The sequence below is a fragment of the Megalops cyprinoides genome, chromosome 1 (genome assembly GCF_013368585.1).
Source record: "Megalops cyprinoides isolate fMegCyp1 chromosome 1, fMegCyp1.pri, whole genome shotgun sequence".
NCBI lineage: Eukaryota > Metazoa > Chordata > Actinopteri > Elopiformes > Megalopidae > Megalops > Megalops cyprinoides.
The window spans coordinates 9,283,533-9,309,285 of NC_050583.1; the positions used below are offsets into that span (position 1 = coordinate 9,283,533).

Below are 25,753 nucleotides of genomic sequence, written 5' to 3' on the forward strand. Positions count from 1 at the left end.
ACAGTATGCGTTCTTCCCATTTCCAGTTTGACTAACAAGTCCTATGCCAATTTAAGAGATGCCCTTAAAATGCCTTTCAGGCAGGTGTCAAGGCTGCTTCATCTGACTGGATGGTATAATCGATTAACAAATCCTTGTGAGAACAAATTATGCATAAGTGAGGCTTCCCATAGCACAATAGAAAAAAAGCCCTCAGGTTGACATAAAGTGTTGGCCAAATGAGTAGTTCAGGAGTAAACATTTCGCAGAATATTATTCTTTTGACACACTGTAGAGGCACTTTAGCAGTTAAGCGGTTGCTTCACAGCACTAAATGAACAAACCACTCCAAACCAGAACACAACAGCCCTGTAATGGAACAAATCTGAAAAGGAGCACAAAAATGTTATTCCGATTACTAAAATTTAAGATTTTTAGAGTGCCGTGAGGCTACATTATAACCTGCTGTGGTAGTTTTAAGTGGTCTATCCACTATCTGGAAAAACCAACTTCTTTATAAAACAAAGGTGTGCTCTTAAAACACCCTGGAGAATTCTCTCCACTGAAATGTTTTTCTGAATCCTTTTCAGAATTTTATCAGCACACTTCAGGATTTAACTCCGGGGTCCTCTACACACAGGGCACAAACAGTGAATACTGAATTTCTCTTGCAGGAGTTAAGTAGTCCTCAGGTTTCACAGACATGAAGTGACACTACCAAATAATTTTTGTAGCATATGCCCATGCATGCTTACTTAGCTTTACTTTGCCATCAAGATTTTCACCAAGAACAAAGACAAGATTCTCCTTTTTTAGCAATTTTTATTACAATACATTTTCTGTACACTGAGACGATGTTCACTTCAGTTCCTTCACTGCCAGACCTAAGGGGAGACAAGCAGAAATCCAATTAACACTCAAGCTTTCATTATTTCTACTTCCCAACTCAAAAGTTCAAAGGAGCACTAACCGACACATTCTACACTGGAATTGCCAAGACGCACTAGAAAATTACGCTAGGTAAAACTGTCCATACTAAATTAAGAAAATGTACCCTGACCATCTGACTAAACGAGGGCCTAAATCTGTGCAGCAGCGTGAAAAAAAAAAGCTGAGAAACTCATTTAAAAAAAAACTAATTGCATGTCCCAGCTCCACCAGGCAGAAAGAAAGAAGCACATCTTGCTGGCTGGTTCTTCCTAGCAGACACCTGGTTCCATCTCTCAGGTTCATGAAGAGTTTAAGACACAGATGGTGCTTCTCAGTTCTGCCCTTGGTGTGCTGTGCGTCCGCTAATTCAGAGCAAGCTAAATTCATTTGGTTTGACAACCAAACCACTTTCCAAATGTCTAAAATTTTAGAGCCATCTTCTATTTGCCTGTTATAGCACTACAGTCAAGTACACAGACATCCAACAGGCACGTTCCACAGGAATGGGGACCATGTGGGTCGCAGCCAGCGCTTGTGTCAGTGGACCGGTGGAACTAAGGATTCCAGAGGAGGGGAAACTTAGCACTTGATCCATCATTATTCTTGCAAGCGTGTAAATGCACCCCAGGCACTGCCACTGGCCTGTTGTGTTTGGACAACTTGCGTGGCTCGCCAGACAAGGAGACATGGCCTGCCAGTAATCCTCTGTTGACTCAAAAGCCCATTTGGCATTATTTTAGGCTTCAGGGCCAGGACTAGTGCAGATAGTTTTAGAATAAAGCTAAATGTATAAAGGGTTCATCTGAGTGGAGCTCAAATGGACCCAGAGCAGTCACTGGGCAAGACTGATTAATCACACAATCACCCTTTTAACATTGCACGTTACTACATCTGCGTGGTCAGCCATTCCTCAACAATACTCCAGAAAAGGGACTCTTCAGACCCTTTGGGGAATGTGTAACTGAAAGCATCGACTGAGCTTAACTCAACTATGGTGGTCCTTCATCCATATACCAAGAGATTTTCATTATCTATTAAAATTGCTGCCAGTATTACTGTACATGGAACTACAGGCATACTCTGACAATGGCTGGACTGTTCTAACATTTAACAATGAAATACAGCATGAAATACAGGTGACTCCCAACGTGGTCCATTTAATTTTACCAGGCCCAAGGACAGTACCATGACACCAACCTGACCTGCACAGATGTAGCGCCCTCCCAGGTCCCCCCCCCACCTCACCATACAGAGCAGAAACAAGTCTGTCGCCAGCTGACCGACTCACCTGGGGGCAGTGACTGCTTCAGCTTCTCAGCCTTCTCCTTGTCAGTGATGACCAGGGTGTACAGGTACCGGCTGCAGCGCACCTTGAATTTCACATTGTCCTTGTTCTTCTTGATCTTGACAGCTGCACAGAGACAGAAGAGAGAGACAGACTGATTCACAGGATGTCAAGTGTAAAATGTTCTACCACCAAGCACCACCTGAATCTGAACACGGAAAGAATGTGAACAAGTATGAAGCGTGTTTGTACTGTGTACAAGTGCATGCATATGTGAGTGCACATATGATATGGAAATATGCGTTTGTATAAACAGGGCATGTTGCTGCTCAATTATGAATGACCTGCTGTATTATTTAACAATCGTTTTCTTGGGTGAAACGTCTCATCGTTGCAGTTTCCAAAGTGTCATATGCGCTTCGTATTAAGACACAATATTAGCTGATGACAATCTTCCATTATGCATATTAATCCATAAGATAAAATGACTTTGGCGAGGAACATGGAATGTAAGTGTGCACAGCAACATTGTACGAGGCAAGATATTTTATACAAAAAAAAAAAAATTTTTTTTAGCTGGTATCCGGTAAGCCCAACACAGCACAACACAGTACCCTACGCTAGGCAGATGGAGACAACCCTATTTCCAGTTTTAACACCAAACTAGCAGATTCAATTAAAATGGACTGGTCCTCAACCTTCTGGGTGTACAGGCAAAAGGGCATGAGGCATTCTAAATTGTCGATGAAAAGGCGGACTTCACCTTGGCCTATCTGTTGTCAGGGTTTAATACACACATATGGCAAAACATATGAAACATAATGCAATATCGCACATTCCTCGGGCTACGCACTGGTACAGGTCTGAGTATTTCATGTGAACGACTCTGAGCACAGTAAATGACATTACACCATTAAAGTCTTTGCACAGTCTCCTACTACCACAAGAGATGAAACACTGGCAGCTTGTAAGGCAAGCCAAGGCAAGTTCTGAGCATCAGTGATACTTACACTTAGCATCCTTCCTCCTGGCCGTGAGAAGGAAATCTTTGATTTCTTCGATTTTACGAGGCTAAAACAAAACAGGAGAATTACATTACTGCTTCAACAAACGGCTAGCCAGGATCCTACAGTCTTTAAATGACTGCAGATAACCACATTCTTTACATACTCTGCCCATCTAGCCCACTACGTTTACACTAATGTTACACATTCGGCGAAACCAATTCATTGATGAAGGTGAAAAGCTTTAAAAAAAAATAGAATTTGTAGCATGTCAGTGGACCGGTGGAACTAAGGTTCCTATAGGAGTAGAAACTTAGCACTTGGTCCACCGTTATTCTGGCAAGCGTGTAAATACACCACAGATACGGTACGACCTGCTGTGTTTGGACAACTTGCGTGACATGACGGCTAGCCAGACAGCTAGCTAACCAGATAACGCCTGGAAGTTCCCTAACGTTAGCAATAGCTAGCAGATGTCACCAAATCCAAAAAAACGGTGTAGAATGCTCTTCTGAAGTGTTTTTCAAACAAGGTATCCAGTTATAACATTACATCATCACTACCAATTTTACCGCAGTATACTGTCTACCCCGGCGATCTGAGCAAGCTAGCTTGTTAGAGCTGCAAATGGGAGAGGCCTTACTAGCTACTTAGATCATGGTCGGACAGCTGTCTATTTAGCTAGCTAGTCAGTAAGCGAGCCAACAGAGCAAATAAGCGTCATTTGGAGGAAAATGTCCATTCCGATCCAAGGTATGTTTCAGTGAAATACAACTGACAGTGGGAACGCTTGCTAGCTAGCGGGCTAACCAGCCATCAAGTAGTAGTACCATAGGCCACACTATGATATTCCCGACAAACTTGCAAGAACGGACTTTTTTTTAACTGAGTAAATTAAATGTACTGCAAAAGGACTAGACACTGATTTACTGATATTCGAGCACAAAACGCTTCTTACCATGTTTCTGTGCTTGCTGGACACAGGAGCCTAAAAGAAAGCAAGATGGAGTCAGAATCCCGCTGACAGAAATTAGTCTAAAAATAAGCTAATAACAAAATAATAACGGTGATATGACTTTGATAAGATGTTGTAGGTGTATGATTGAACCGTTTTAATGAAATAATTGCCAGTAATTCTTCGGATGGATATAGATTTTTACTAACTAGAAAAATGCATTAAGGAAAACGCTACTCACACAACTCGCCAGCGAGGGGTAAAAGGGGCGGGACTTCCGCGTCAGTTTAGTTTATATATTAAGTACGGAACCTGCGAAGGCACAAACTTTGTTCAATACGACCTAACGACTTTCCAGGCTGACAAGATTATTGACAACGGGAGCATATTCGGTATTGGGTCATTTCAGGCATGTCAAAAGGCCCTTAAAGACAGTACGACTTTTTGCAAAAGGCAAAACACATTCCCTTTCACAGTGCTAGAGTTTACTCGATCACACGTTGTGGGTTGGATTTAAAACGTGGCCGTCTATCACACCCATTTTACAAGTCTAGCATCAGCACCAACACATTACACCATCAACCCTCTTCGATACGTTACATTGCATGACCTAGACATCACCATGTCAAATTATCACTTATGAATTCCCAGTATCTATGACTTAATTACGAAAAAACGCAAATCACTTTTTACAGAGCGAGATTATCACTAAAAGACTGCAAGTGTCACCGGCACGTATATTTGCTGTTATTACATGGCTGGACATAAATTTCTTATGTTGCAACAATGAGTAAATAATCAGTGGAAAGCAATCCTGACGTGCCTTGCCTTGAATCTAGTGAAGGTGACATCACCTTCTGTGGCTGGCTCATTCGCTCGTCTGATCTCCGCTTCACGTTTCACTTTCAGCCCGATAAACTGATCATTCGTGCAGTGCATTTACCTTCCATCCCAGGCCCCAGTTTAAATTCACGACGAGCAAATGCCACGGTGTGGGCAATATATAGTAATAAGGGCAACGTACTGAGAATTGCTTTGCAATCACTGCCGGTGCTCTTCTGAGGGAACACAGCCTAAATCAGCAGCAGTCATTTCATAATCCGCCACCAGAGGGCGCTCAATGAACACTTTCAAGCAGCTGTGCTTGCCCTCCCTGCCAAATGTATTCAATCCTCCATGTCGTCAGGAACGGAATGATCTCCTTCTCACACCGCACAATCACTATCCGTCCTCAATAAGCCCCTAATCAGCATTAATTCAGGGAGAACAGGGAGACGAGCCTGAGAGGCTGAGGGCGACACCAGCTTTTATCCCCTTCTCTCAGCTCATGGCATATAATCAAAACTAATTGCTGGTGCTCAAGGGTGCTGACGAGATGGAGGACGACACTTTGCTGTTTTCTGTCTGCGGCTGAAAACAAAGGTCCCTCACTCCGGCTCGCTGTCAATTATTTACTTACTTAATTGGTTATTTTTCTTGTCAGAATGTGTGAAACGAAAACGTGTCGTGGTGGGGGAGGGGATTGCGGCCGAGGACATGTAGCCTGCCGGTTGGTGGTTAGTCGTGAGGACTTTGCTAGCAAGGTCCTCTGGTCCTTGGAATGCCCTTTGACACTTGATCATGTAGCCAGCCTTTCCTCGCCTCTCATTGGTCCTGAAACCACTTCATTTCAGTCGCTTTTTTCCCACACAACAGGCTGTCACACTCCTTTAGGTGGTAGTTGTCTCTCCTGCTGGACAGAGACATTGATTTGTGCCCATGGCTCCTCTGTGGAAATTGGCATAAGAAAACAAACCCTGATAACCTCTCAGCAGCAGCAGCGACAGTTATTTAAAGATGGCTGGCTGAGGAGAGTGTCAAAAAGAGCTGGAAGGAGAGACGCACCCATGTGATGAGAGCACGCAGGTGGTCACCTCTGAGTTATCTCTCTCTTGTTCTCACTCCCTCCTTCTCTTTCCCTCTCCCTGTGTCATTGTGCAAGCTCCTTTGCCCCAACTGATTTGCAAAGACACTCAGTTATATGAGAACATAAGAAGTTTAATGATGACACCAGGCCACTAGGCCCGGCTGGGCTTGTGGTCCTGCCCTCAGTCTACAGTGTAATCTAACGCTGTGTCAAGCCTGGCCGGCCCTCTGCTTTCACCACCTTGCAGTGTGCAGTGGATTAACGTCCGTCGTGAAAACACATCTGACACGCAGGGAAGTGCCTCGTCACTGGGCTCGGCATGTGTGAAGGGGACACGTCTCCCCTCCTCTGTGTCATCATTCATTCACACATACCCCACAGAGTACTGGCACACGCGCACGCGCGCACACACACACACACACTCACACACACACACACACTCACGCACACACACACACTCACACACACACTCACGCACACGCACACACACGCACACACACACTCACGCACACACACGCACACACACACACTCACGCACACACACACTCACGCACCAGCACACACCTCTGTTCCATTGCTCACTCTTCACAATCAATGGGCCTAAAAATACCTCACTGTCACATTCTGGTCAACTTTCTGTCAATGAAAAGGAGCAGCAGCATTTTCAAAAAAAAAAAACTGCAATTACCAAGCTCATTACAGGCTCAGGGGAGGCAAGGCACTCTTAGTTCCTTCAGTTATGCTCCACCACCCCCCTCCCTCTACCCCCACCCTGCATACCCCGCCCAACCGTGACCCCCCCCCCCCCCCCCCCCCCCCGCGCCTCCCTGACATATTGTTCCTGTTGCTCCGTGTGTTCATTCACACGAGGTGGGACTCCAATTTCTCTGGGGAGTTTTCAGCGTTAAGAGGATAATTATAGGAACTCTGAACCAAGAAGATTTTTTTAAACCGCTTTTACCAGTTCTGTTACAATGAATAGAATAAAACTGCAATTCATCTTGCATGTAGTAACATTAATAATAAAGGTATCATTATTACTTAATAACTTACTCATTTTTAATTTATAATTACTTTTAATTACTTCTTGTTTCGACAAAGCATAAAATCATCTTTAGACATGACAGTAATTAATTGAAACTTTGTTATGTAAACACAAACTTGCAGATAATATAATATTTCACCGCTCATACGTGCAGAAAATTTTCACATTTTTTATATCAATTTGTATTGTCAGCCCATCTAGGACAGAGTCCTCTCAAACTGCTTAGTCTGTAGAATGGTGGCAGTTTTAGATGGACTGAAAGTCTTTCTATCGAATTCTGACTTAACTAAATTTGGTCTAACGGCAAAGTCTTTAATGCTGAGTAACAAATTTAATCAAGTTTTCATTTCTAATGCAATACAAACGAGTTTGACGGTCAATGAAAGGCATGGAAGATGTTGTGTAAGAAAGTGAACAACCCTTGCCGGAGTTCTCAATGTTAATGACACGCAGCCCACTGTAGTGAGATTAAATCTGGCCCAATTAAGTCCAGTGGCAGGGGAAAACACAGTGCTGAAGCTGAAGACTGCAGGTGACTCACACATGACTTTAAAACCTCACGCCATCAGTGTATTGCCTTCCCTTTGCTTGTGGGACATTGTGAAATGTAGGCGTCTTTCTTCAGGACACTTACTCTCTGCTAGAATATCTATGTATTAGTTATTTAGCAGACGCTCTTATTCAGAGCGACTTGCGTAGTTCACAGTTTTATTCATTTATGCAGCTGGATATTGACTGAGGCAATTATGAGTTCAAAACTGCTAAATCAAAATTTAAAAGGAGTTAACAAATATGTTTCATATTAATGTCAATACTAAATCAAAGGTATATTTGTGCATTTCTAAAACAACATGAGAGATCTAACACATTTTAAAAGAGAACAGATAGTTAGTGCCCTATAGGGAAGGTACATCGGTCACAGAATCAGCAAAATTATTTAAAGTGTCAAGGGGAACAAGGCTGAAAATCATGGTGGTGAACACCAAACAAGGAAAAACTGCACTGGGACAAATGAACAGTGGTCACAAGATGAAGCTCACAGGGACAGACAGACACTTAACAGGACTGTTGCTATAAACCACAAAACAACAGCCTCAAAAAGCACCACAAAACTAAATCTACACCTCTGTGACCCCGTCTAAACAAAAACTGTATGTCGTGAGTTTCACAAAGCTGCTATTCATGGTAAGGCCACAATTTAGAAACCACTTGTAGCTAAGGCCAATGTGCACAGCACTTAACCTGGTGTAATGAGCACAAAACCTCTGAGCAGTGGAAGAGAGTAATGTGGTCTATACTCTTATACTCTTTTTTTCCTACATCTGAATGGTTGTATGCTTGCAGAAAGCCAAAGGAAGCCCTCAACCCACATTTCCTGCTCCCAGGACCTGACGAACAACCAGTAACGGAAATTACTAGGTCCATCCATAATTCTGCATGGTAGAATTACGGCCAAGGCATTTAGTTGGCCAGATGCACCACATGGTGCAAACCTTGTTTCCTGAAGACATTCCAAGGTAACTTGTTTCCCCATATCCAAGACGATAATACCCCCATACACACTGCTAAACAGATGCAAGTGTGATTTCATGAGCACCAGCATGAAGTCAATCACCTCCCATGGCCTCCTAAATCACCAGATCTAAACATCATTGAGCCTTTGTGGGAGGTTTTGGAATGTAGAGTATGATGTAGATTTCTACCTCCTTCATCTCTCAAAGAACTAGAGGCATTCCTTCTTGGAAAATGGCCCAATATCCCACTAGAAACAGCAAAAACACTTGTGTAATGGCATTGCAAGAATGGGTTGAAGCTGTTCTGAAGGCAGCTGGGCAGTCCAACTCCTAATTAGTAAATATTCATACATTGTTGGGTGTTACATATACATTATTATATATAGTATATTCACATACACACGCATATTTGTATGTGTGTGTATACAGAGACAGAGAACGAAAGAGGGAGAGAGAGACAGATAACAGAGAGATGGATATAGATACAGATATAAAGTTATACACACCCAAACTAACTCTGCCCAACAATTTTTTAAATAACGGATTATGATTTATGGCCCATATCCTGCATCGGCTCTTCGAGTAGCCTATCTGGTCCGTGTATTTAGAATGTTCTTTCTAGTCTGTAAAAAATAAAATATACCGCATGCTATAGACAGCGAGAATATAGGCTACCTACAGCTTTATAAATCTCAAACGGTACTTTCATGAAGACGTGAGCTGTCGGCTGTCTCATGTTTGATGCCGGTAATGCTGTTTAGATACCCGGAGGTCGTGTCAGCCTCCTTACGTGAGGTCAGGTGCGGAGAGCATCCGCCGTCAATAATTAACGGCCATCGAACGGCGCGGGTTGATTTCTTGAGCCGTTGGAGTTTGAATGACAGCGCCGCGCGTCTCCGCGGGGACGTGCACTCTGCTCCCGTGTTAATTAATAAAGACGCCGGGAAAGCTGTCGGCCCTCCTCTTATTAGCATCATCTGTATTCGGCCTGCGTTTCCCGTTGTGCCTCTATCTGCCGGCCGATATCTGCGGCTCAGCCCTCCGTGTTGGTCTGGATGCGTTTTTTTTCTGTCGAAATTAAGCGTTTATTTTCATAATTGCTGATGATTCCTCGTAAGCTCCACTAAAACGTTGAGCTTCACTTCAGCAACGACCCCTAGTTACATGAATATTACAGACTCACAATTCGGTAAAGTTTTCTTGTATCTTGTGAATAGAAAATTATGGTCCAATTTACATATCAATACAGCGCTGGTTTATGTGTAATTTTCGTAATTAAACGCATAATTGTTGAGGTGTTAGACGGACGAATGTAACAAGTTACTGTTATTTCAAAATAACCGTTCAAGGTTTCGAAAATTGACAGCTGGTCTGTTATCCCGCATAGTTGCCTTGCATTAATCTTTAAGATGCAAGTACCGGATATAGGCAGCAGAGGGCGCGCAAACTCCAAACAAACGCTGACGCCAGTACCTCGAACAGACACAGGTGGCGCTATGTACCCAGCTAACGGCGAGGCCGCGGACGCAACAGCGTATGACATGGAACGGATTTCATTTAAAGGACACAGGAATCGAAATATAATTTTAATTAGCCGGTGTATTCATCAAATTGATACCTTTGCACTGAGATGTATGAGCTCATTGTCAATGCGGCGTGAGTAATGAGCTGTGTTTTCAGTGGCAGGAGCTCAAAAGTGCGGCTGGGGTGGAGCAGGCTGCGCTGCATCTATAATTCACCTTTGCCTAACACTTACTCCTGCCTGTCGCAAAATTGTTATTTTCTGTACTTTGCATCATGCGGGGTGCACAGAGCACGAAAGGGCACGGCTTTCCCCTTTAATAAATAAAAGGAACTGTTGCTCTGTTACATACAGCATGTACCTGATTGTTTTGGACGTTCGTGACAGAGCAGCGACAAGGTAATGGCTGGTGTTGAATTAATTGTAGGCCTGCATTTCAGCATCAATCAATTGGTTGCGGTAACTAATTTCGCAATTTTTTTTTCTGTCACAAATCTCGCGGTCCGCTTTGAGCCAGATTTACTCGTAAAATCCCTTAGCGCCGGGCTTCGTTTAACAGAAGGGAATCCTGCTCATTTTGTGGAAATCTGGTTGAAAGAAAAGACACTCAAGTGCGGGTCTCTGTCTCAAGCAGACAGCTCATCTCATGGACACATTTCTTTCTTTCAATACTGTTCTCACCACCGCAGAATAGCCCAATGGTTTTTTTCCCTCTCTTCCTGTTATTAATGGGAGCAGGCCCAAGGCCATAAGCCTATAGCTTTTACAAATAGCTTTTTCAGCTTCAGCAAAGAGGCATGGCTGGAATTTAGTTAGCATTGTTAGCGCCGGTCTCGATTGGCTCGAAATGAGCGGGAATTGGCAGAAGTGCTTTCTGCCAACACTTGACGCGCTGGAGGGCCTCCAATTCTAATACGGAGCTCGTTTTCATAATAGACTCATGTATGGATCACACCACTCCAGGTGACGGAACACAGACATCGTTGGCAGCGCCGTACATCATTTCAGCCCTGTACTGTATCCGCACCCGTGACCGCGAGAGGCAGCTCTGCCTGCAAAAAAAAAAGTAATGAGTAACGCTTCGAACGGCCCACCCATTAATCATGATTTAGCGCCGAGCCAGGCATGAATAAAGAATAAGTGGCGGAGTTCATGGAGTCATCATGACTGTATTCAGATTCACTCAAAACGCGAAATGTGACACCTGCGCTCCGATTCGCACCTTAGCCGTGTGTGAGCGAAGGATCCGGGATCCAGCGGGTCTCACACGCGCGTGTTCGGCAATGAGACGTTGAACCTGAGGCCTTCCGTTTAATCCATTTCACGTAACCCTTCAAGTCCCACACAATCCTACAATTTCAGATACACGTGTCAGAATGTATGCGTACATGTGTGTTTGTGTGTGTGTGTGTGTGTGTGTGTGTGTATGTGTGTAAGCACACTTATGTGTGTGTGTGTGCTTGCATTCAACATCTACATATTATGCATCTATGTACTCGGTTTGTAAAAATGCTTACACAAAGCTGTAACAACCTTTACATTTGCCTAGCACATAATATGGAACAGAATGACACAGCCAACATTTTTTTTCCTGCTTCCATCACATCTCCCTGCATTTGATTGTCCAGCCACAAAGTGCTAATTATTTACACGACATTTTCAAATCCAAGCACAGGAGCAATGGATGGGCATCAGGCTTGGTGGCTATGCACTGAAGCCGCTAGCCTGGGGTCCTGGAAAGAAGCAGACACCATGAGCAAACATTGACGGTCCCTCAGCTGGAACCCCTGCAATACCACCAACATTCCATTCAGTAGATACCGTATGAGCTTCCATACAATCAAAGCGTGAAGGTTGCATTTGATGTGGTCACAGCTGTACTCGATTCGGCTTGAAGTCCAAAGGGATTGCACCTGGCCATAGACTGAGGTTGCTGACCCTTCAGTGTGGACGTCATAAACAGGGAAAAGAAAGGGGGGGGGGGGGGGGTAGATGGAGGAGAGGGACGGATACTGACGTGGAAAGGAAGTGGTAAGTGCATTTTTTTTTTATGATCGTGAACGGGATTATTTTAGTTAATTGTGTAGGGATTATCTGTAAATTCTGTGATGATATACTGATTGATGGATATGTTAGGACAGTGTTTCTCAATCCTACTCCTGGAGGTCCCCTGTCCTGCATATCTATCTATGTTTGCTCCAAACACACCTGATTGAAATGGCTAACATGCTCTTGATTAAATCAGGTGTGCTCAGCTAATCAAAAGTGCCACTGATGAGTTCAGTCAGGTAGGTAGGGCAGGGAAAGATGGAAAACGTGCAGAGCAGGGGGGCCCCAGGAGCAGGATTGAGAATCAGTGTGTTAGGAAATCATTTTACCGATAATTGGTGGATGGATAAATGTAACTGACTGATTGCTGCATTTATACAGCTTCCCATTTTCTAAAGCAGTTGTGGGTTGAGTACCTTACTCAGCGGGGAATCGAACCAACAATGTTTTGGTTACAAATCCTGTCCCTTCTGACTGCGCCACACTGCTGTCCACTACTGCGGCCCGCTAAACTGAATTGTCTAGTTAGGAGGTGGACCCACTCCTCCAGAAACAGGTGAATTTTGGTGATGTGGGAAAACATTCTGGCTGATAGATATCTGAGACTATGGTTGGAGGGCTCTGATTTACACAGGCCTGCAGGGGAAAGACGCAAAGCCACTCTCTCCGCGTCTTCCTAACTGTATTTATCAACGGAACAATCCAAACATTACCCCATTCCCCCACCGTCACCACCTACATACACGTGTAAATACATATGTGAAGATCTGTGACTTTCCACAGGGATGTAACTGCGACAACAGGCTGTTTTTGTGGCCTAACCACAAGTGGTGGTCAATGACACTGGTCGATGACATCCCCGATGAGATCCAATCGGAATTCAGCTTGACTGAACGGTAACACTCAGCTTTGACCTTGTCGCCTTCGCTTAACAGCGGAGCAAAGTCTAAGCCTCTCCCTATGCTTTGAACCTCAGCGACCTATCACAGCCTCTGGGTGTGGGTGTCTCGCCCCATCTGGAGAGCAGCTCCTGGAGCAGTTTAAAGATCGCAACAACGCTCCAAGCTTGCCGCGCCGTTTGTCTGATCGTTTCTGTTTGTTTGTTTGTTTGCTCGGATACAGTTTAGCGGCGCTGGGTAATGTCTCGGCGCGGCACGTTTCAGTATGTTTTGTTTATAGAGGTTCGGATTTCAGACGGGCCGCGTGCGGCATCTGTCTCCTGTGTTCTTGGCTGTCTCCGTGTGCCCATCTGCTCGTGCCAGGGTGGTAATCTCCAGCTGTCTGCTCAATCCAGCCCCCCCCCCCCCCCAGGGTGCTTATGTCGGTCCAGTTTCTGCTTTGCATGCCTGTCATGGCTGTTGGTGTAATCGAGTGTTTGGCCATTTGACCGACCGTGAGATCATAACAGCCAGCCGTACGCGAGATCAGTAATTGGTCACTTGGATCAGGCTCCAAATGCTTGTTAAATATCGACAACGGCAACAAAAAAAATGAAACAAGGAAAAAAAAAGGAATAACCAGAGTTTTCTTCCTCCTCATCAATATTCATAAACGAGACCGTGAGACACTTGCATAAAGTGAGAGGTAATTCACTGATATTATTCATTTTACCTGCCTGTGTCTGAGTTAAAGCAAATCTCTTTGCAGTGAGTCATAATTTAGACAAGAAGGACTCGAGTTTCATACTGTGTTCAGAGAAAAGAATTGGGCTTTGGTATCATGAATACAGTAGTCCCTCGTGAACTATGGGATTTATGTTCCTGAATCATCCCGTGGTTCAAAAATCTGTATTTGGGAAAGGCCTGAGATTGTGGGAAATTTGAGGTTTGGGGAACTGATCTGTAGGAGACTAACCTAAACTCCTACTACATATGTATCAAGGTTAAATCTAGCCATGCTAACCCAAAAAAATGCATTTCTTTGAATTGTGCTTGAATAGTGTTATGCTCACACTCACTGGTCTGGTAGTGTTGTGAACCTGGTCTGACACCGTTGCTTGTTTAAATTGAATAGATACACTTTTGCCCTATTGTGATGGAAGTCACTCTGGATAAGAGTGCCTGCTAAATGCATGCAATGTAATGTAATTGTGCAGAAGTATTGTACAGAAACAACACATGTATAAACATGCACACATAGAGCACAATGGCAACATTAACACTGTCAATGCAGCTATCTCAGCTAGCAATGCTAACAACCTAGAGCCAACAGCAGACACTGGTGACACAATAACTGCTGGAACAGCTTCATCCTGAGGAGTCTGGAGAGGAGTAATCAACAATGGCGGACCTGTCCCCACTAATACTGCCACGTACAGTCACATCGTGTCCCCTCAACAATGCAGCTCACTTTGTGGCTAATTTCTTGACCATGTGCTCAGTTACCGAGACATCACATTACATTACGTTACATGCATTTAGCAGACACTCTTATCTAGGGTGACTTCCAGTTGCAATAGAGCATAAGTGTATCCATTCAATTTAAACAAGCAACAGTGTCAGGCCAGGCTCACAACACTCCCAGACCAGTGAGTGTGAGCGTAATGCTGTTCAAGCCCGACCACAAGTTAACTTATGCACTCTGACAAAAGCGTATTAGGGGGTGGGGATAGGAGTGGAACCGAGATGCAGTCTGAAGAGGTGGGTCTTCAGTCTGCATAGGAAGATGACCAGTGATTCCGCTGTCTTAACCCCTGTGGAAAGTTCATTCCACCACTGAGGGACCTAATACAGATTTTGCAGTTTGAGTAAGTCATGTGCAACACCAAATTAAGCCAGACATTTTGACACAATTTCAAGTTTAAAATTCACGTAAACCCACTCTTCACTCCCTGAATGTGACTCACACACTCCCCATAGCTCTCTCCTCCTCTCAGTTCTCCATAAGGTAGGTCTAACTGTACCGTCACTGTACAGTCACCCTAACTTGCTAGCATGCAGACCAGTCGTACAAATATTACATACAGATGTGCACTGCTGATGTATACCTCAAAACATAAATGTTTGAGGGGGAAGGCTCAAGCTTTACAATTATTACAATTGTTTACAATTTATGAATGACATAAAAAACCAAAATCGTGGGTTCATAATCCCATGGATTATTGTATTCAGTGTCTATTGGTGTAGTTGTATTCAGTGATGCTTGTCAGTATACTCACTAACTCAGTCAACCGTATTCTTAGAAGCTCTGAGAATATTTGAATATCAAATCAATGGAAATGCAAGTCCCTATTCGGTGTTTCCTCTGTTTCCACCGGTTGCCTTGTCATTGCTCTTGGGTTGAGAAATGCTGCTGACATCCTGGCCTTGTAGTGCTTGTCCTGGGTCAGCTCCTTTGGCTGCGGCTGTCAGGTCCTGTATTGTCGGAGGCCTCTCTTGTCGTCTTGCCCCGTGGGACCTACGGAGCAGAGACCCCTGAACAGTAGAGGTGGAAGAGTGGCAGACCATGCACCCCACGGTGGGTGGAGCTACATGGCATTCCCAGTCAAATCACCATGGTTTCCATAGCAGTAAACCATGATTGGTTAATGTCACAGAGTTGTTGGAAGCACCTTACGTCTACTGATTTTTGGGGGGGGGGATCATGAAGTGCAACTCTCTGGTGCGTGTTCAGGCTCTACAAGAGGTATGGAACCATACATTACATTACATTACATTCATTTAGTAGGCTTTCTTATCCAGAGAGACTTCCAGCACAAAAGAACATAAGTGTATCCATTCAAGCTGAATGCGACAGTGTCAGACCAGGCTAACAGCACTCCCAGACTAGAGAGTGTGAGCATAACACTATTCAAGCCCTACCGCAAGTCAGCTTGCACAAACCGAAACTAGACAGCCTGGAAACTAAGAGAAGCAAAGCACACAGACTACCTGCTTCCCCAGGTCAAGCGTGTATCAAAGGTGCAGGTCTCGTTTTCAGTCCAAGTGGCAGAACACACCAACACTACTGTGACGGAACTGCGCCTATTCGTGAGATATGTGTGAAGCAACACAAGGGACTCACCTATATTATGCCCATTCTTATTGGTTCAAGACATGCGTGTTTTTCAACACATTGTGCTATATGTTCGTCCGCTATTCCACTTTCCCATCAAAAGCAATAGTATGTTATACATATGTTGTACAATCACTGGATACACTGCGGCTCCCTGCGACTATGTTGCGTCTGCTCAACAAACGCGTACCTGCTGCAGTAGGGATTTTGCCCATTTTCCCAAGGATGGCTTTGTGAATTTGTTGCAGGTATAAGTTCCTTTTGACATTCACCGCAGCCCTATTTTAGCATGTGTCTGTTGAATGACACACACACACTGAAATAGTCTCATTACCTCGAAGAGACACCAATATCAGCGGGGTTCCATTAAGCTAATCTGTAGATTCTATATCTGAATGTCTCTTGCCCTTCCCATTACATTATATTGGATCATTACTTCTTATAATATCATACAATTTTGGCTCTCTTTATCTGTTTGAATAGGACTCTGTAATTTGAGTATTAGAGTGAATTCCAGGAACCTTAGCTGATGTCATATGCATGGCATAGCTCCACGCTTAATGGCCCTTGTCCTTTTGCCAGTAAGAAGCATAATTTTGCTGTTTATTTGGCTTCTTGACATGATTTTTGTATTGTTGGCTTTTGAAGTAAGAGTGTTTTCTTTTCTTCTGTGTTATCATGGAAAAATACGTATGTGAAATCAGTTAAAATTTATGATGGCATTTTACATGATATAACACAACAATGTAAAATGAAAAAATACATGTCAAAAGATGTAAGGCAAGAATATCTCATACTGGCACTTGTAATTCTATCCATGGAATGTTATATGCATATAGCGCATGTATTATGTATCACTCAGACACCGCAGCAAAGTACATGTATGGCATTTAATGTAAGTTTAATGTTCAAAAGCTTTTGTCACATATTAAACATATATTCCTCTTTGACGTAAATTACTTTTTTTTTTACTGTTTAACAAGACAATTAGCCTGAAATTCCACCGCGCTCTGCCTCAGAATTCAGAACGCTGCTGTGGCCTGTTGCTCAAATGCAGAATTCAAATGCCTCGCTCATTGCCGATTCTCCGAGCCTCACTGAGCTTCTATCAAATTTCCCTGCAATCCTGCAACACATTCATTACACATTTATGAGTTTGGAAACGGGGGATTTTTCATGTGACCAGATCTAAACCCAAGACATGTCGATGGCGTGAGTATGTAAGGAGAGGTTGTGCAGTCATCTGTATGTCTTAGAGGGGCACTTTCACTGGAGTACTCCCCAGATCTACCCTTGCTGGAAAAAAAAACCTTTTCACCCTTGCCTTTAAGTTCTCCCAAATCCAGCGCTGTTTGTGTGCAATCCCAAAAAAAGTGAAGATCGCATTGTTTCTCTGGAACAGAAGCGGCCAGACTGACCCAGGGTCACTGGCAAAGGGCCACAGGACAAATACCGGCCAATTCATTTATAACACTGAGAAGTGGAAAATGGCTTTGCTGACCACCCATTCGTACTGTATGTGAAGTCCCTTTTAGACTTGAAGGTTGTGGCCGTTTCACCAAACACACGTTGCAGTTGGGCTGATTTTTTGCCTCTGGTGAGATGTCAGGGATAACTGCATAGGACAATGTCTGTTTGTCTGTGCTGTACAAGCGTTTTACCATATCCACCACTAACCTGTGGCTTCCACAGCTGAACCATTGCCCAATAACAATGGTTAATTAGTACAGTGCGGTCATCTATGTCATGTCTGGTCTTGCTGGTGCTAAGTGTTACATTATCGTCATTTTTAGCAGTCACTCTTATCCAGAGCGACTTGCATTGGTGACAGTTTTTACACGGTGTCAGTTTATACTGCTGGATATTTACTGAGGCAATTCTGCGTTAAGTACCTGGCCCAAGGGTACAGCAGCAGTGCCCCTCAGCAGGGGGATCGAACCAGCAACCTTTCGGTTACGAGCCCTGCTCCTTACCACTACGCTACACTGCCGCACCATGCTTTATCATGCGTGTCCACGCTTCTCAGCATGCTATACCATGTGCTCACTACCAATCCATACTTCCACCAAAGGCATCAGTATGTCACATGACGGCCGGCTACTCAATAGCTCCTCCGCACAGGCTTGCCATTTGTCCAACTCCTGGGATCCTGCCGCACGGATCCATTCTTGTCAGTCATTGTTATGCGCCCATAAACATTCATTGGAAGAAACAATCACCGAACGATGAGCTTTATTCACTGTGGGTAGCACTGAAGGTCATTCTTTATGTGAATAAAAAATATGTTTTATTATAATGCAAGGAAGCTCCACACGCGGATGACATTGAGCCACGACTGAACGCCTTTGCCCAGCCTCCCGTGTCGGTGGGAATTAGCCGGCCGATATTTAAAAGCACGTCATTAAGACTCCGCTGCGAAAGAGGGTTTGGTGTCAGGGTAAAAGCGGAGCGTGTCGGGAAACAGAAACATCGCTGTGTGCTTAACCCCCCCCCCCTTCATCTACAACACTGCTGCTGCTGTTCCACAGCAGGCTCACAGTGTAAATGCTGAACTGCACCGGGCTTCTCACATTCAGGACAGTACTGAGGGACTGTATGGGACATTAAGAGACCTGGTACATCCAGTTACACTGCAGCACACCCAACTCTCACCTCTGAAATAATAATAATAATAATAACAATAATAACAATAATAATAATAATAATAATAATAATAATAATAATAATAATATATTCTCAGATCATCAATTGACCAAGTTGTCATAATACCCAAAGTGTCATCCCTACTCATGCTATGTGACTACCCCAGCACTGTCACATCAACCCAAACTGCAGGTGCTGCGAATGAATGAATGAATGAATGAATGAATGATTCAATCAATCAAATCACTCAATCAATCACCCAATCAATCAATTCTTATTTGTTGTGGGACACTTTTACAAGTGAACCTTACCAATGGGCAGAGTACAATTTCCAAAATTTTGGAAATTCCATCCCAGTCGGTTTGTGCGACCCCAGGGTCAGGCGAATAAGAGACAGGGGGGATGAAACATGGAGAGTAAAAAATACTTATTTAAGTAATAAAACAGAATTATTGATGTGGAGTCAGATTAAACATTAGGAATTCTGTCTGATTTCCTACGTGCCAACACCTTCCAAAGGATATTTGTTTCAACAGTTCTATTTATTTATTTATTTATTTATTTGCAATGTTACAGGTGTCATGCAAATGATTTGATTTTACCTTCCAGGTGTTCTGTCTTCTTCTCCGGCTGGTGAGGTCTGAGCTGGTACCAGAAGAATACAGGTTCAGATCCTTAATGGGGCAATACTGCTATGCCTTTGAGCAAGCTATTTTTTCCAAAATTCATTCAATTAGTATGAATGTGGTTAATGTACATTAAGGTAAAGAAATCATGTTGCCTAGGATGAGAGCTATATCCAGAATAATGTTCAAGAAACATCTGAAGACACAGCTATTCCGTGCTCACCTGAAACGCTACTGCCTGAAGCAATTTCTTATGTCTTCAACTTTGTTTTCCTTGAAAAAAAAACTAATGGTTTCATGCACTTGTATCTCTATCAGCTAGCTTGTACCTTGTCTGGCCAACTATTGAAACTTGGTCATGCAGCACTTCTAATATTGTTGACTCCTTATGGTTTTTGCTTGTGTTGTACTCTGCCTCACTTGTAAGTCTTTTTGGATAAAACCGCCTGCCAAATGAATAAATGTAAATGTAAATGTGCTTCTTTTTCCTCTCCATTTTACATCCATCAGTCACTCCATAAAACAATCCCTCCCCACAGAACTGCCCGGTCCAGCTTTTCTTTCCTCCCGTAGTGATTAATTATCTGTTCCTCTCTCTTTCCCTCCCTCCCAGCTGCAAGAAGTGGCTTGATACTTCTCCCATGCTGAATTACAGAGCAAAGTCACCTGCAGTCATGAAATACAATGATCGTTATTATTATGATTATTATTTTGCACTTTTGCACATTTTGCTTTAGAGAGGTGATGGTGAGATTGAGATGTTTGTTCAAGCCTTCTGACTGAGAGCCAAAAAAAAAAGCCCTAAAATTTTCACTTGGTTAAGAGTCACTCCTCAATTGTCTCATTTATATTCTTCTGATTGTAATTTTTCCTGAGGTACTTCTCTCCTTTTCAAGTGAGCTATTCAAATTTTCACACCATAATATCCACACAGGCGGGAAAAAAGGCATGTTTGGCCACAGAATAGAAGCTGTTAAGAGGTTTGATGCTTAGAATGGTCTCACCTACTGGAGTTTGCATTGACTTTTGTTATCAGCTGAATGACACACAGAGTGTGTCTTTAAATGGAGGAAATACAGAATGAAAGGGAAGGAAGACCGTAAGAGGTGTGGCAGAAAGGATGATTTCCTACTAGTTCCTCTCTGCTGTGGAGATACAATGTCAAGATGCTGAGTCCGGAACATAATGACACCAACGGTACATCTGAATTTAACTTAATGCAGAGGCTGTCCTTCTTTCCCTGCACTCGTGGTATCTGCTCTACCCTGCTTTCATGTTTCTGGGTTTTTTATTGTTTATTAAAAATGTATTCATTTCTGGCTGGAAATGAAATGCAATAATATCTCAGGAGCTGAGATCGTGGCGGTTGCGTTCGGGGTAGTGGGTGCTGGGGGGCGGAGGGGGGTGGGGGATGGGGGGGGGCGTGGGGGGGCGCCATGCACCCACACGATTGTTGAGTCAGAGTTAGAAGTTTGTTCAACTATCCGAAGAAGTTTACTGTAGAAAAGTGATTTTAGGGGTGATTAAAAAGCTATTACTGGAATGACTCTCCCAGGTAATTCGCAAGGTAGTCATTCAGAGCCTGTTAGAATCCTGGAAGCGCTCAGATTAAAGAAATGACTGTTATTAGATGAAGATATTATGCGGGATCGTCCAACTGAGAATGCTCCCCTGAATCTGCTATCTTTGCAAATAGACGCAATTTACTGGGATAGGCTCAATTCTTTTCTCTCCGTAAAGTTCAGACACACTGCATTTATGTTCATCTGCAAGGAGAGCACGTACCCCACACACAAGGAAGAACGCACAATATATTCAGATTTACACAGCACAACAGAAAGAGTTTATGTAGGGTGATCAAATTTGATGGTGCACTACAGTAACTTACTCCCAATGTAAAACCTTTGCGCAGGGACCAAAATTACCCATAATTCTCTTCTGAGTGCAGAAATTGCCAGGGAGATGGCTGCAGAATCAACTGACGAGTCCGCACTCACACATATAACACAAGAGAGATTTTTTTGATTATTATCTCCACTCAAACTATTGTATGTTTTACCACTTTTTTTGTGAGGGGAAAATCAACTGCAAATATTGAAGCCCGCGAGCGTGTGAAATTAAGGGAGAATGCTCTCCGGCAGGTTGAAAATCGATGCAATACCCTGTCACACCTTCCACTTGTGCGTTTCAGCTGGATGTACGTGAATTGGTATTTGAAGGCGAGAGCTTTTCTGCCTTTCCATTTTGTACGTATCGACCAATGCAGGGGCCACCCGACACTGATTGTAGTATGGCCACTAATCATAATAACGCCAGAAATACATTTCGTGGCACGGCTTATTAGCTCTACGTTCCCCCGGCTTCCATTCCAGGCCTCATTATCCTCCCGCGATTGCGACATCACATTCTGGAATGTAACGAATTAGGCCGTTTCAGCTTATTGATGTTGTGCGCCTGGGATCGGCGAGAGGGGGAAAAGGGGGTGGGCCAAAAGCCAAGGCTGAGGTAAACAAGAGATCTCTGATGCCCCCCCACCATCCCAAGATCTGCCCATCACTCTTTTAAACCTGCTCCCCCCCCCCCCCGCTGTGGAAAGTTTAAGAGTAAGTGTGTAGGAACAGGCGTCTAATTGAAGTATCTAATTCAATTTTCTTCTTCATTTCTCTCGCGGACTCCCAGGCTCCTCCACTGCCACCCACCCTCCCCCTGTCACCCCCCACCCCCACCCCCTCCCCCACCTCCCCAACCCCGTGCAACAGTAGCCAGCTCCATCTCCATCTCCAGCGCCTCACCCAGAGAGTGCAATCAGCTTTGTTCTTCCTGCTAAGGCTTTTAAAAGGGGGTTGCAGGTGGGGGGGTGTGGATTTGCTGTTTAAGTAGTCTGCTGATGGGCACGGGCCAGACAAGTGACAGCGTGTGCCGAGAGAGCTGTGTGCACTGAATTAAAATCTGTTCTTCAAAAAAATAAATAAATAAATAAATAAATGTTTTGTTTTTTAATATGCTCAGGCCTCATGAAGTGGAGAGTCAAACTCTTGCTCTCATCTACTTTTTTTTTATTATTGGTCTGTGCTCCCGTTGTACAACAGAAATTGTTCATTGCCTTCAGCTTCTGGCTTTGGCGGATCAAACGCGGTCATCGTCTCTGAAGCATTGTCACAAAAGTCTGTCTTTGGCCAGGAAGTGCCTGGCTGCCACTTCCTGTTTCTCAACAGCCTTGTTCTCAGCTTGGCTGTCATCCTAGGTGAGCTGGCTGGAAGTCATAGTTCACTTGGAAGCCCTGCAAATGGCCGGGTGTCAACCTCCTTTAGCCCAGATTACCAACCTCTACGTGATCATTAGCGGCCATGTCGGATAATTCGATTCGTCCTTCCTGTGAGAGATGTTTTCTGTTTCTGTTTTTTTTTGTTTGTTTGTTTTTCTTCCCTGGAATTGGAGCAGCTTGCAAAACCTAATGTCTGGCAAATGCGCGCCTCAGAATGTAAAAAACTTATGCATTGTGGGAATTGAACAGACTGAGGACGTGTTTTTAGAGTTAATCCAAGCACTGGCTCCCATACCTCTGCCCACAGGCCTATCTGTGACTGTGCATAAACACTGCAGGTACTGAAGAATAATGCAAGTGTATAAAATCTGCAAACCTGCTGAGAGACGCGGCTACAAAGTAATTTACAAAGGCAACAAAAGTTCAGACGCCCATTGAAGAATGTTCTCATGAGATGTTCATTCATAATTGTTCCCACTGTCAATTTGGCAAAGGGGGGGGTGTATTTGTCATAATTTCGAGACGTTCAATAAAGCCGAGGGTGATGCATTAACGGACACAATAAACGCGAGCGAAAAATCCGAAAAGCGTACGCTTACATAATGAAACATCATTGATCTCTTTAAGGGATCTTTTAAAGTGCGCACACTGCTAACCAGCGTGAGACCTTAGCTTAATTTTCCTCAGCACAGACTCAAGGGCAAAAAAAAAAGAGGCTATGAGTCTATTTCAATTCATTACTGAAAAAATATGTCCCGTACCAGGGCGAGCTTCGAAGTCACATCACAGGAAAAACTGGAGTTTATTAGATATTTGGCAGGGCCATATTTCACCGCTACTCTGCACCTCATAGTAAAAAGCTCTTATGCAGTATATAATTTTCTCCCACTTTTCTCGACTTACAACCGGTGTCACATATGTGCATAATCCTTCAGTGGCTGTTTATTTAGGTCTGTATTTATTTGTCCATGTATTTATTTATTTCAAAAAATATGCATGCAGCAAAGCCTCTCTTCACTGCTCACTGCAAAGTGCAAAGTCTGACTCACAAATATGCTAAAAGTCTGTGTTCATGCAATCAAAAGGAAGAAATGGTGAGCTGGAGATCTCAATTATGTTAAAAGCTCACGTGGAATATTTTTACATCCTGTAGGAGAGTTAGAACGCTGTTGCCTGGCACCAAACTTGACCCTCCAGCCTTTTCACATATTGTTATAATAGAAATATCAAACTTCCTAAGAAATAAGAAAGTTGTAATGGTGCAGGCATTTCAACTGTTAATTGTTTTCGATGAACAGAATGATGCCTGTGACAGAGTCTTAAATCCAGCTTTCAACTTTTCTTGGCCAATTTAATGGGTGCTGCTGCCACGCGCTGTCAATCACTTATGATTGGTTTATGAACCAATCCGAAGACTTTGCTCCATAGCAAACCAATGGATGGTTAAAAACCAACAATGATTGGTTAAAATCAATGGATGATTTGCAGCACAGAATAGCTCCACCCATTTTGGGGTATAAGAAAACTCACCCTTCCATCACTAGTCAGAGTCTTTCTTAAGAATGAACTGAATGCACAGGTCCTGCTCATTTATCAACCTTGACCTTCTCAGAGGCAGGTAACCCCTCAGGTGAGCACTTAAGAAGAGACAACATGTCAAGGTGCCTAAAACTGGATAAGGGTTAGCTTTCTCTTTCTGTGGAAATAAACCAGAGGGAAATGAAAAAGGGTTGATGGACAGTCAGTCCAAACTATAGGCGTCCACACACAATTGCTCAGAAACATGCAGCTGTGCGGTAAGGGCATTTAACGTGACATTTATTACTTCGCTTTTGTCAGTTATGAGAACGGGTGGGCGCTCCACATCCCTTGTGCTTAAAACGCGTTACTCTGAGCCTCTTAAACTCACGTCTCCCATCTTTGCCTTTTGTCTTCAAAGCTTGTCCGCAACCCCCGCGCTGCGTGTTTGCCCGTCCTTTGGAAGGGCGTGTAAAGGTGTTTAAACGGCTGATCCGTCCCCGTCACCAGCCAGTGCCTCTGATCCTTCACGTCTGCCGGCGTGAAAAGGATTAACGCTCATTAAGCTGGCGTGGGTTCCGCCGGTGACAGGGACGTCTCTCGTTAGGCAAGCGCAAAAGACGTCACGAACGGAGGGGCACTAGAGCGCTTTGGAGAGATTGTTTGAAGAGCCAGGAGATCGGGCTAAAGACGGTTCCCTCCCCGTCGGGAAATCTGATATTGCTTCCCGCGGTTCGTGTTTTCTCGGAGGGATGGCGCTAGCCGTGAGTGAGTTCTCCCTTTCATCTCCTATTAATGAGAAAAAAAAGACTCGACGGCTGTCAGTCCCCCTCTGTTTGACTGCGCGAAGATATCAGAGCTTCATCTGACTTTAATCTCTTAACACAAGGGCTCAGCGTCCAGTTGTGAGCCTGGAAATTCAATCGAGGGCTCTGCTTTTTTTTTTTTTAAGCAAATATGTATTCTGAGGAACGTTCACGGTGGCAGATGTTTACAAAGCACTCTGCAAGTCAATCATGTCAGACAAAAGCGCTCTGCAATCTAAAGATTTGCCCTGGGCACACACTGTACATAAGACATTATGCAAACTCCTGAACTCTGCATCCCCGCTTGGCCCCTGCTAATGGTTTGCAGTCATGGTGGAGAGTTGTGAACGAGCGAGCCCGGTCTGGAGCGTAGCTTGGTTCTGCATGACTGGCTGTTGCAATTACTCTAGCATTCCACAGCGATCAGCATCAGAACCAAACTAATAATCACCTGGTAACAACATTAAAGAGAAGAAGCTCTTCAGTTTCGGTGATAGCGGGGACAACTCTATCAACATAAAGCCTAAGGAGTCAAGTATCTTGTTAATGCTATGAAAGTATCTCTTGCCCTGGGCTCCAATTTAAAATTCCGAAGGTGTTTTCCAGCGTCGGTGTGATTAACTTTGATAAGTGTTTATTTCCTAGCGTTAAGAACAATGTACGCTACACTTTAAATCAGTGGTCACTGGGCCTCCACAGGCTTCTTCTCTTAA

At 43.8% G+C, this 25,753-nt stretch overlaps 1 protein-coding gene across 1 annotated transcript; it reads right to left on the reverse strand.

Moving 5' to 3' along the window:
* Positions 1-781: 781 nt before the first annotated feature.
* On the reverse strand, positions 782-4,456 carry rpl38 (ribosomal protein L38). The gene is made up of 5 exons (XM_036539394.1): positions 4,395-4,456; positions 4,157-4,186; positions 3,205-3,265; positions 2,198-2,320; positions 782-863 (listed from the first exon to the last, which is right to left on the reverse strand). Exons 2-5 carry the CDS (start codon positions 4,157-4,159, stop codon positions 838-840), a joined length of 213 nt encoding a protein of 70 aa, XP_036395287.1. The 5' UTR covers positions 4,160-4,186; positions 4,395-4,456; the 3' UTR covers positions 782-837.
* Positions 4,457-25,753: the final 21,297 nt, after the last annotated feature.

Excerpts from the sequence above, each read along its gene's own strand:
- rpl38 (XM_036539394.1), bottom strand. Across the intron at positions 2,321-3,204 it reads CAGGAGGAAGGATGCTAAGT|CTGTCAAGATCAAGAAGAAC; the intron begins GTAAGTATCACT and ends GTCTCTGTGCAG. Across the intron at positions 864-2,197 it reads GAAGCAGTCACTGCCCCCAG|GTCTGGCAGTGAAGGAACTG; the intron begins GTGAGTCGGTCA and ends GTCTCCCCTTAG.